At 35.3% G+C, this 12,147-nt stretch overlaps 1 protein-coding gene across 6 annotated transcripts in view; it reads right to left on the reverse strand.

Moving 5' to 3' along the window:
- CFAP299 (cilia and flagella associated protein 299) overlaps nucleotides 1-12,147 on the reverse strand; it is a 692,782-nt gene that overhangs the window by 666,123 nt on the left and 14,512 nt on the right. For 2 of the 6 annotated variants that reach the window (XM_526572.9, XM_001144486.8), the window contains one exon: nucleotides 2,151-6,857. The exons of the other annotated variants lie outside the window; for them this stretch is intronic. In XM_526572.9, coding sequence (XP_526572.3) covers nucleotides 6,510-6,857 — 348 coding nt within the window. In that variant the 3' untranslated portion in view covers nucleotides 2,151-6,509. Of the gene's footprint in view, nucleotides 1-2,150; nucleotides 6,858-12,147 lie in introns of those variants that run through there. 6 annotated transcript variants of the gene reach the window in all.

A 12,147-nucleotide genomic window follows, 5' to 3' on the forward strand; every position in this document is an offset into this window, starting at 1 on the left:
ACATATGCCAGGAACCTATAATTATAATTATACACTAAGTTTTGTGAATAACTAGAATATCCAATAGCCTCTACAAAGTGTTTAAGCCAGAGGAATACATCATTCAAGTTTGCTTTTCGCTAAGAGCATTTATTGAGTTATTTTTATTAGCCTGATTTTAGGGTGGGAAATGTGCAATGAGGGCAGACATATTTTCTCCAGAAGTTCAAAATATGAGAGTACATTGAAGTAAATATACACAAGGAACTACTAAACAAGCACTGAGCAAGTCCAAGAATGTCTTGCTAGCTGAGTGCCTTGTGCAAGGAGGGATCTCAGAAAACATTTCCTGAATTTTTGGGAAAGTAAGGGAATGGTGACAGAAAATTGTGTCCTGAGCTATCTTATTTGGAGGCATGATGTCAAGAAGAAATTGCTCATATTTCTTCAAGAATTTCTAGAAGACTTCATGTAGAATGGGGAACTTTAATCACAAAAGAGCTGATTTTAAAATTGCATGTTTAATTAAGTAGGGCTATTTATTATCAACAATGATACCACTCTGACCATTCTTCCTCCAGGTTAATTCAAATTTTTTACATCCTTCATAAAATGTTAAGCCCAAAATCGATCCCAGCTTTGTAAATGTCTTGATCAAATCTCACAAACTTACTCAGTGGATATTTTTTAAACTAAGAAAAGATCTTTTAAAAAGATCTATGTTTATAACTTCATTGACAGCTTTTTTTTTCACGTGGTTGTCCAGTTTCATCTGGACGTAAATTTAGTTTCATTAGAGAAGGAACTATGTCCCTTTTTATGATCTCATAGAACTTTCAACATTGTAAGAATCCTACAATCACTGGTAATAAATCTAGAAATCATGTTAGAGATCAAATGGTGAAGGGTAAAACAGGTGCTAGAGAGTGACTTGTGATATTTATGTCTGAATAAAGACAAAAACAATTTAATAAACTAAAACATAAATGAGAGTTCTTGGTTTATAATCTAATATTATTTTTATTGCATAAAATTGCTGAAATACTGATTGATGATGTGTAGCCCAGCTGACTGATTCAATGTCATAAAAATTCTTAGATGTCTACCAATGACTTTCTTCACAGAATTGGAAAAAACTACTTTAAAGTTCATATGGAACCAAAAAAGAGCCCGCATCGCCAAGGCAATGCTAAGCCAAAAGAACAAAGCTGGAGGCATCACACTACCTGACTTCAAACTATACTACAAGGCTACAGTAACCAAAACAGCATGGTACTGGTACCAAAACAGAGATATAGATCAATGGAACAGAACAGAGCCCTCAGAAATAATGCTGCATATCTACAACTATCTGATCTTTGACAAACCTGACAAAAACAAGCAATGGGGAAAGGATTCCCTATTTAATAAATGGTGCTGGGAAAACTGGCTAGCCATGTGTAGAAAGCTGAAACTGGATCCCTTCCTTACACTTTATACAAAAATTAATTCAAGATGGATTAAAGATTTAAATGTTAGACCTAAAACCATAAAAACCATAGAAGAAAACCTAGGCAATACCATTCAGGACATAGGCATGGGCAAGGACTTCATGTCTAAAACACCAAAAGCAATGGCAACAAAAGCCAAAATTGACAAATGGGATCTAATTAAACTAAAGAGCTTCTGCACAGCAAAAGAAACTACCATCAGAGTGAACAGGCAACCTACAGAATGGGAGAAAATTTTTGCAATCTACTCATCTGACAAAGGGCTAATATCCAGAATCTACAATGAACTCAAACAAATTTACAAGAAAAAAACAAATAACCCCATCAAAAAGTGGGCTAAGGATAGGAACAGACACTTCTCAAAAGAAGACATTTATGCAGCCAAAAAACACATGAAAAAATGCTCATCATCACTGGCCATCAGAGAAATGCAAATCAAAACCACAATGAGATATCATCTCACACCTGTTAGAATGGCAATCATTAAAAAGGAAACAACAGGTGCTGGAGAGGATGTGGAGAAATAGGAACACGTTTACACTGTTGGTGGGACTGTAAACTAGTTCAACCATTGTGGAAGTCAGTGTGGCGATTCCTCAGGGATCTAGAACTAGAAATACCATTTGACCCAGCCATCCCACTACTGTGTATATACCCAAAGGATTATAAATCATGCTGCTATAAAGACACATGCACACGTATGTTTATTGCAGCACTATTCACAATAGCAAAGACTTGGAACCAACCCAAATGTCCAACAATGATAGACTGGATTAAGAAAATGTGGCACATATACACCATGGAATACTATGCAGCTATAAAAAATGATGAGTTCATGTCCTTTGTAGGGACATGGATGAAGCTGGAAACCATCATTCTCAGCAAACTATTGCAAGGACCAAAAACCAAACACCACATATTCTCACTCATAGGTGGGAATTGAACAATAAGAACACATGGACACACGAAGGGGAACATCACACACCGGGGCCTGCTGTGGGGTGGGTGGAGAGGGGAGGGATAGCATTAGGAGATATACCTAATGCTGGATGACAGGTTGGTGGGTGCAGCACACCAGCATGGCACATGTGTGCATGTGTGACAGACATGTGCATTGTGGACATGTACCCTAGAACTTGAAGTATAATAATAATAAAATAAAATAAAAATTCTTAGGTGTAAAGATGCCTCACCTGACTCCACTCAGGTTGGATCAGCATCTTGTTCCCTTTTCTCCCCTGAGACTTTCAAATAGGGCAGAGTAAGATGGAGGAGGTAACTCTTTGTCTCTGCTAATACCTAATCATATAATCTTAATTCAAAAATTGGCCAGTACGGTTGGATTGACTACAAAAAAAAAAAAAATAGGCCTTGTCCATTTATCCAGAGGTTTCCTTCAAAACTTTTAAAAAATTGTATCACCTAAAATGGATTTTAAATTATCAGAATTTAGATGTAGCAATTAAGTAAATCTTAAAGGAGGTGTAGAATTCCTTTAAGAAGTTATTGTTTGCTTCCCATTGCAGCAATGTCTGCAATACTACTTTTTTTAATGAGCCCAGAAACAATTCTCTGCAACTGTAAAAATTATGCCAGAATGCAAGTTTTTGGTTAGTGCCATAGTTTCGTTTTGTTATTGAAAATGGGATAAGTCATGATTTATTCCCTCCCTTCTATGGAAGGGTAAAAAATGTTAATGGTAAGAAAGTTATTACATTTTCTATTTCAAGATTGATTTAATAAGAAATTTACCTACCAGATTTATGATGTTTTATTTTTAGCTACAAGAAATAAAAGCTTAAAAATAACAGAAATAAAAGCCTTAGTTTTATATATGTAATTTTTATAATATATACACAAACTTGGAAATAACTTCTGTCAGTATCCCTTATTATTGTCACATGATTTTGAACTTCTGGACCAATATAATTCAGCTGAAAGAACCAAGAAAATTAATATACACCTGTACTCTCAAATTAGTCTCTTTAGAAGGAAGTGAAGAGAGACTCTTGAAAGATAAATCACAGTGTTACTACATCTTATTGAAAATTTCTATTTATCTCTATAGATGTTCCATATAAAGAAATCTTAAATAATTAAACATAATATAATTGATAAAACTGACATGTTAGTCTGGAGATGTTTGTCACCTATAGACAAAATAGACTCCTAAATATTAATATAAAAGTTATTGTTGTGTTTAGATGAACATAACCATAACCAAATAATTTTATTTGATATTTGGTGGTTCTAGTTACTTAAAACAATAAAAAGCTACATAAGCAAGAACCCTCTTAGAAAGTTGTAAGCATTAGTATAGACTTATATTTATACATGTTTTCTGTACATAAGTTCATTTAATTAATTGATGTAGGTAACTTTATGCTTCACTAAGCATTAATTATACATCATTGTACCTGTAATCCCAGCACTTTGGGGAGGCTGAGGTGGGCAGATCATGAGGTCAGGACTATCAAGAGGCCAGGATTGAGACCATCCTGACCAACATGGTGAAACCCCGTCTCTGCTAAAAATACAAAAATTAGCTGGCGTGGTGGCATGAGCCTGTAATCCCAGCTACTTGGGAGGCTGAGGCAGGAGAATCCCTTAAACCAGGGAGTTGGAGGTTGCAGTGAGCCGAGATCATGCCACTGCACTCCAGCCTGGTGACAGAGCAAGACTCTGTCTCAAAAAAAAAAAAAAAAAAAAAATCATTTTGTATGGCCAGTAAAGACAAGTGTAATTGTGTAATTTAATATTCTCTTTTTAATTTTAGCATGGCTTTAAATTTTGAAATTAATGATTCCTGACTTGCATAATATATATTTAGTAGCTATCCTACTTTCACGTTAATATGCTAATCAAATCAAACCAGGAGTATAAGATAAACTATTACATTTGAGTTTAATGTAGCCTACAAGCAACATTTAGCCTATACAACTTATGCATTGACGTGGCTTATTGTTGACCATCATTATTATCTTTCCCTTCACTTATTAGGAACATATGTTTACTAGTTTCTGTTTGGCAGCTAAAATTTTTCATGTGCCCTAAGAACTTGGTATAGAGTGCACAATACTTAACAATAGATTAGAATAAACTAGAGTAATATTTTTAGCTTTAGGCTGTGTAAACAGGGTCATATGCCATTTGGATGAGAGTTGGACATACTAAAAAATTTCATTGTTTCATTTAACCCAGAAATACTTTAAAGTATAAATTAGTTCAATTTTTTGTAGCATTTCATTTTATGCTATTTAAAAATTATGCATTCAGTGGAAAGAATGCTTAATCAGATAATTGGCTTTATAATGAAGCACTATACTGATGTATACATAAAATGTTTTAGTTGATGGATGGGTTTTTTAATATATTATTTGTTATATATGTGTGTGTACTATTTTCCCATCAAATTAAAGCAATCTGCTTATATGGTAGCTAGTTCAATTTTGGTAAGTTTCCACTTTGTATTTGTGCACCAAAATAAATTGTAGTTTGCTTTAAGAAAAAAATAGTTTATAAGTATACTTTAAACATGTTTAAATGCAAACCATGAAGTTTCTATGAACCCTTTTGTTACTACTAAAGCCATATGTTTAGCCTTTAGCTATGCCTTTTTAGCCACATTTCTGAATGTAAGATAAACATGTGTATTTTGCAGAACTTTATTAAAATGATTACCTGAGAATAAATTTTGTAAATTTTCTTAAGTTAAATTTTCTGTGATTTATGTCCAGCAGTCAGTATTTAGGTTGAAATTAAATGCCATTTCAACATAACAAATTCCCAAATTAAGTTACCTCTATCAAAAGGCCAGTTTTTTAAATAAACATCAGAAGTTTCCTTATAAAAGGGCACATCTATTCACTGTAATGGTTACCTTTAGGAAGGGAAGCTCAAAGAGTGTTTGACTGAGTAATAAGAATATTTCTGACAATGGGACTTGGCATGGATAACTGTTAAACCATTGATCTCCTTCAGTTCTCTATCATTTCTAAGTGTTTGCTCCCTGTGGATCTATACAGTGGGATAGCAGAGAGTCATAGAAGTATTTTTAAGCACTTGAATTTCATAGTGTATGCTTCATGGACAGAATAAAATGTATTCCTCCAGCTGTTCAAGAATGAGGGCAAGGGGGAGATAAAAAGAGAAATGAAGGCAAGACAGACTTAGATCTCAATAAATGTTGCAAACTTAGTGTACTTTTACCTCTAAATCCTTTTCCTTACCTCCCACATTTAATTCCATCAAAAAGTCCTTATATTTTCTCCTTGCTTCTAACCCATCATATCCCAGCCACCAAAGGTGCAGGATTCCACATAATGTCATGAATTGACATACACATACACACAAATCCAAGCTGAGCCTTTGGTGCTGTGAAAGAGAATTTAAACATTTTAAAATGTAAAACTAAACATATTATCTGAGGTATGGCTAGAAATAAAAACAATAAAAAAGTGCAGTGAATAGGAAAAATGTAAAAGATTTCCATATTACAAATGAGCTATAAACACATTTATAATTCATAAACAGCATAAAATGATTGCTTATGTCATATTAATTAAAATAATAAAAGTAAGAAAATATGCTCAATGCAGAGGTACTTTTAAGAAAACAAACAAAAAAAAAAACAAAAGTTAACAAAATATTTTATCTGCATCAAAATATTCTTTGGAAACCAAAAATAAAAATGTATCATGTATGTTCTTTCAGGTTAATCTGTAAAAGTCAGAAAAATACGTAGTCCCTGTTATTTAACTTTCCGAAAATACAAAGTTCTAAATATCCCTCAAGCATAAAGCAAAAGGCTTTATGTCTTGCTGAACTGAAGGAGTGTGCTCCCTGTATTAGTACAAAGAATTCCAGTTTCCTTCCTATCAAAAAACATTTTGTTTCAGTCACACTGAAACAAATGACGTGACTTCAATACAGTGTAAGTATAGCTGAAGCTGTGTCCAGTAATTTTTCTTCAGAACTCTGAAGACACCTATAGAAACTCCTGAGGGGAAAGAATGGTTTCTCACAAGGCCAAGAGGAATATTATCCAAAGCGAAACTTGAGTCTGTATTTCACTGAGTTGGTATTTTTCCGAGGTGCAGAAAGGGGAATCTTTGGCTTGATAGGGCTAGGTGGCTTTTTCTTTTCAGGAACAGTAACCGTGAAAGAAAGTTCTGGCTGCTCCGACTGCTTGAATCTTGGCAGAAAATGGGTAGAGATATGCTGGGGTTTAACCCGGGGGCTGCACCCTCGTTTGGCTTTTCCTCTTTTATTCAGGGCCACATACCACTCCCGCCCTGTTTTTTCAGTTCTATGTATTGCTGAGGCATAGGTATTATAGCTATTTTCTTGAAAACGCTCCCTGAACTTGCAGTCATCTGTGAACTTGGCCTAAGGAGGAGAAAAAGAGAGGAAATTTAAGTTGTGGCGATCTTTTCAGCATGTAATAAAATATAAGGTATTGTAGAAAAAAAAAACAATAATTTTGTTGATCTCTGTTCCTCCTACTCAATTCCTTTTTATAAAGACATGTTTGCTTATTTTAAAGTTGCTTTAAAATTACTATTTTTCTTTCTATATTTCTACTTCATTTATCTTTGTAACACATTTCTGTTCCCTACTTACTTGGTGACATAATATTGATGACTATAAAAGTAACCAGAACTCTTGATACATTTAAACTCTGTTACTATTGTTTAAATACTTTGAAATGTATAGTTACAAATCTTTTTACATACTGTTTTTCCTCCTAACTCACCAAGAAAATAAATGGAACTATATTACTAAGAAACGATTGCCTGGTAAAATATAAATTTCTGTTCACAGAAATGGGGTCAAAATTATTCCTTTGAAACAAGCTTGCATTTTTTCAATGTTATCAGTGTGATTGAGGCTGCTGAGAGAGAAGTAGCATATGGCCCCCATTAATATTGCACATGTTAGAGTTCTTTAGAAAAAAATAACGTATCTTTACTCAGGCATTACAGGAAAGTATATCTGACTCCAAGAAGAAAAAAGTCACTCGAGTAACTAACTACACTTTGGCCAGATCTTACACACACACAAAATATCTGCCCTTGAAATGCTTACAGAATAGTGGAAAAGCAGACAAGTAGACATCCGTCATGGTGCAGCTTGATAAATGGAATTATGACAGCGGTATGCAGAGGGTACAATGACAGCATAGAGGAAGGGCATCTAAGAGGGTGGAGGTGGCCAAGAAGAGGGCAGAAAAGTCTTCCTATAAAAAGTGACATTTGAGCTGAGTCTTCAAGTACAACTAGGAATGTTCTCTAACTAGCATTAGAGAGGCAGGCAAAATAAGAAAGGATTTTCAGGGAGAAGGAACAGGGTGTTGAAAGGTCAACATGACACTTTCAAATACCTGTAAGTAGTTCAGCGTGACCTCTACCTAGGATGCATGTGGGAAGTAAGGAGATGAGCCAGACAATGTAGGTCAGCACCAGCTCTGAAAGGGCTTAGTTTGCCATGTTGTAAAATTTGAAGGAATATGTGGGAGAATGGGGGAAGAGTGTGAACTTGGAGTCAGACATGCAATCAAAAACCAGTTCTGCCAATTAAGCTCTTAGCCTTAGCCTCCTTATCCATAACACTTACAACAATAGGGCTGTTATGAGAATCCAAAGGAGGATTCTGTAGCTCTCATCGAACTTGAAAGAGCCCATAACCCCCAAAAAATTAAGAATTCCTGTACTAGTTAAGACTACCAGGTTTCATAATTTCAAGGAGTACTATTTACACAGAATTCCCGTGTTTGAGAATACCAAATATTTTGTCCCCTATATGTAAAAACACTAAAAGCTACATACTTCTATATCAAACCAAGAAGTTTTATACGGGAATAAAATGGCCTTTTTTTCCTTGTTTTTTCTAATAATGCCAAACTTTTCTTTGAAATACTGATCATAACACAGAAATCTAAAAATCTGAATATTGCAAGGCAATCTACCTAGATCCACTGTTGAAGTCCACATGGAGTTTTTGAGCAGTGCAAGTTACTGACAGTAGTAGAAGCCAACCAATATCAGAGCATTTCCAACAGCACATTAACTTTATGTACAATAGTTTACTGGAGTTACTTATATTTAAGTGTAGTTCAATCAACAAAGTTCCATTGGCAGGTTATGAAGCCATATATGTAGATCTTCCACAAGTCTACTGGTGAATCTCTGGATATGATCTCGAGCAGGCTGAAGGCAAGTATTTTTTGTTTGTTTCTTTGTTGTTGTTGTTTTGTTGTTGTTGTTGTTTTTGAGACAGGTTCTTGCTCTGTTGGCCAGGCTGGAGTGCAGTGGCATTATCTTGGCTCACTGCAACCTCCATCTCCCAGGCTCAAGCAATTCTCCTGCTTCAGCCTCCTGAGTAGCTGGGATTACAGGTGTGCGCCACCATGCCCAGCTAATTTTTGTATTTTTAGTAGAGACGGGGTTTCACCATATTGGCCAGGCTTGTCTCGAACTCCTGACCTCAGATAATCTGCCTGCCTCGGCCTCCCAAAGTGCTGGGATTACAGGTGTGAGACACCGCACCCGGCCGAAGGCAGGTATTATAAACAATCACCACCTATGTATGGCATCCCTTTCACCCTGTCTACGATACACCTTGCCAGCCTACATTTAGGCCAGGACTGCTATGCTGACATCACTTTCGAAGACCACACATTGACTATTCCTATTTTTTATCAGAAAGACTTGCTTACAAATTCATTGTAGATTTGTCTGCAGCTGCTTAGCTCTTAAAATGGCTTTCCCATTTAATTAGATAATCCCAACATTTTATTTCAAAATAAAAGCTATAGACATCTAGAATGTTTCTGGCTCTATAAACAGATAACAAGAATTTTAGAAAGGTGTGAAACATTTCATTAAAAAGAGTATCAGGTATATTTACCTTGTCTTGGGTTTTTTTTTTTCCTTAAAATGCAGTTGAATGACATTTTTGAAAATGTGTAATACATTATGCCTTGATCTGACTTCCAGCTCTGTTTCACAAAAACAGCGGTGATTGCTTTACTCAATTTTGACAGAGTTAGGTTTTTAAAATGTACTACATTATTTAATATTTTCCCCCAACAGTGCCCAAATAAATAAAGAAAGAACATGTCATTTTTAACTGATGTAGATGACAGGCACACACACACTCATGCACAGGTGCATGTGCAGACACACACCACAGCATTCCTTTTTTAAAAACTGGAATCTACATCATTTCCATTTTAGGGTCTTTCATATGAGTGAAACCCACCTGCCCCACCCCCTACAATTGTTTCATCTAAAATCTTTCTCTTTTCCTCCTCTTTTCCTCGAGATTCATATTCTAAAGTTCTTTCTTAAGAGGAGCCCTTTACGGAGATGGCTATTTGGACTTCAGATTTTTCAAAGGTCACCTAACTGTTACCCAGGGTAGAAGTGTGTAGAGTTCTAAGGATCCACACAGTACACACAGCCCCTCAGCCGTCCAAATCCTACATTCTACATTAATACGGGAGTAAACGCAGTTAGACTGTTTTGGCTTCCTTAATTAACTTTTAATTTAATGTTTTGTCTGAAAAATTCTTCCAGCTGTGATGGAACACAGAATCATTTGAAACAAACGTTTCAGTGAATTTACTCATCTTGAAGGATCGACTATTCCTGTTAGTATTGCCGGTCTGGCTCAGACAAGATAGTGACCCTAAGCAGTATATCTCTATACATAATGTTGTGCATGGACCATCTTTATAGCAAAGAGTCATAGATCTTAGCTAGAGGTACTAAAATACATACATTTACCATTAGAAAATTTTGGACAATAAATTTTCCAGGCTGATTTTTATTTTTTAAATCTTTTTTTTAAATTATAAGCCTTCTAATAAAATATACACTTTTAAAATGATAGAACTCCATTATTTTTCTAGGAAAAAAACCCTGAAATTAACAAACAGACTTTTTCTATAGTTAAAGAGTATGAAGTAGAGAGGTGAATCAAATTTCAGATAAGTTGCTGAAATCAAGACTCCTTCATCTAATTGCCTTACCACCATCAGCCACTACAATGAAAGCAATTGTTTAAATATTTGTTTAAAAAGTTTCATATTCATTTTTCACTAATTTATTCCACAGATATCACATGCCAGGCACTGTGCTAGGTGCCACTTTTACAGTGGAAAACAGTATTAACATGGTCCTGCCCATGTTTTTGTTGACTTAAATTACATTAAAATCTCTTTAATTTCTCCTTGATCTGGCAAGAATAATAACAGGTTACATTCAACAAACCATAATTGCAAAATTAAAATGAAATGTTTAAAATCAGCGTTTTTTGTAGTTTAGTATATACTCCTAATTGACAAAAAAAGAAAAAGAACTTTAAACAAATCGAACTATTTTTTCTTGAATATCCAAATTATTACAAGGAGAGGAAACACACTACTATTAAGAGAAATAAGAACTTTCTGCTGGGTACAGTGGCTCACATCTGTAATCACAGCACTTTGGGAGGCCAAGGCGGGTGGATCTTTTGAGGTCAGGAGTTCGAGACCAGGCTGACCAACATGGTGAAACTCTGTCTGTACTAAAAATACAAAATCAGCCAGGTGTGGTTGTGCGCGCCTGTAATCCCAACTACTCAGGAGACTGAGGCAGGAGAATCGCTTGAACCCAGGGGGCAGAGGTTGCAGTGAGCTGGGATCCTACCATTGCACTCTAGCCTGGGCAACAAGAGCAAAACTCTGTCTCAAAAAAAAAAAAAAAAAACTTTTTCACTAGAAGTAAACTGTGGCTCTCCTCACTCCTTCTCACAGTGAAGGATCAATTTTAAACAACAGATATTTTTTGAAAGGTCAAATTGAATTCAAAGAAAGCACAACTCCGATTAACTACAATATTCCAGAAATGACTAATTCTGCCAAGCCAAAATTAAACAGGTCAATTAAACCAAATAAATTATTTCCAAAATGATATTGTTTAAAAAAAACTCTCTAAAATCTCTTCTTGTTCCTTAGTAAATATCACCATCTATGATGATTGAGTACCTTGTATAGTATGAATTAAAGCTGTGCAAATACCGACTCTTGCGTGCAACTACAGAACTAAATATGTAGGATATGAGATATAGAAATAGGAGTGAATTTGAACAGACACCAGTATAAACCTTGGAATTTGTGTGTATTTAATCAATTTTAATGATTTATTTCAGCTTGTTTTCTTTGATTTGGCCCTTTCTCCTGAAAAACCTTATAAAGTTAAGGGAAAAAAAGCCAAATATAAATAATTAAAATGTTGTTATAGACTAATATTATTAAATAACAAAAAGGTTATCATAGACTGTAATAAAAACAACTATAGACCAAATTTTGCTCTAAACTAAGTTTCCTTGTCACATGCATCACTTCTAATTCCCCTCCCTCCTTTTAGACCTGCTTGGTTCCCATCCCTTCCCTCCACCAATGGAGCTGCCTGGGACAGGTGCCCTAAACTCAGTTCATTTTTTATACTTGTGCCCTGGTACAGGATAGCAAGCACCCAGAGGGCTACTTCTTACTCTTTACTATATAAGCTGTGTATGGGTCAGTTGTAGCCTTGCCATGCTATCTCCCAGGCATGGCCATATCTCCTGCTTGGTACTGGACATTCGTTCCTTCTATATCTCAGTTCTCCATACTGAGCAACCAACAAAATAC

The sequence above is a fragment of the Pan troglodytes genome, chromosome 3, assembly GCF_028858775.2.
Source record: "Pan troglodytes isolate AG18354 chromosome 3, NHGRI_mPanTro3-v2.0_pri, whole genome shotgun sequence".
In the NCBI taxonomy this organism is placed as follows: Eukaryota; Metazoa; Chordata; class Mammalia; order Primates; family Hominidae; genus Pan; species Pan troglodytes.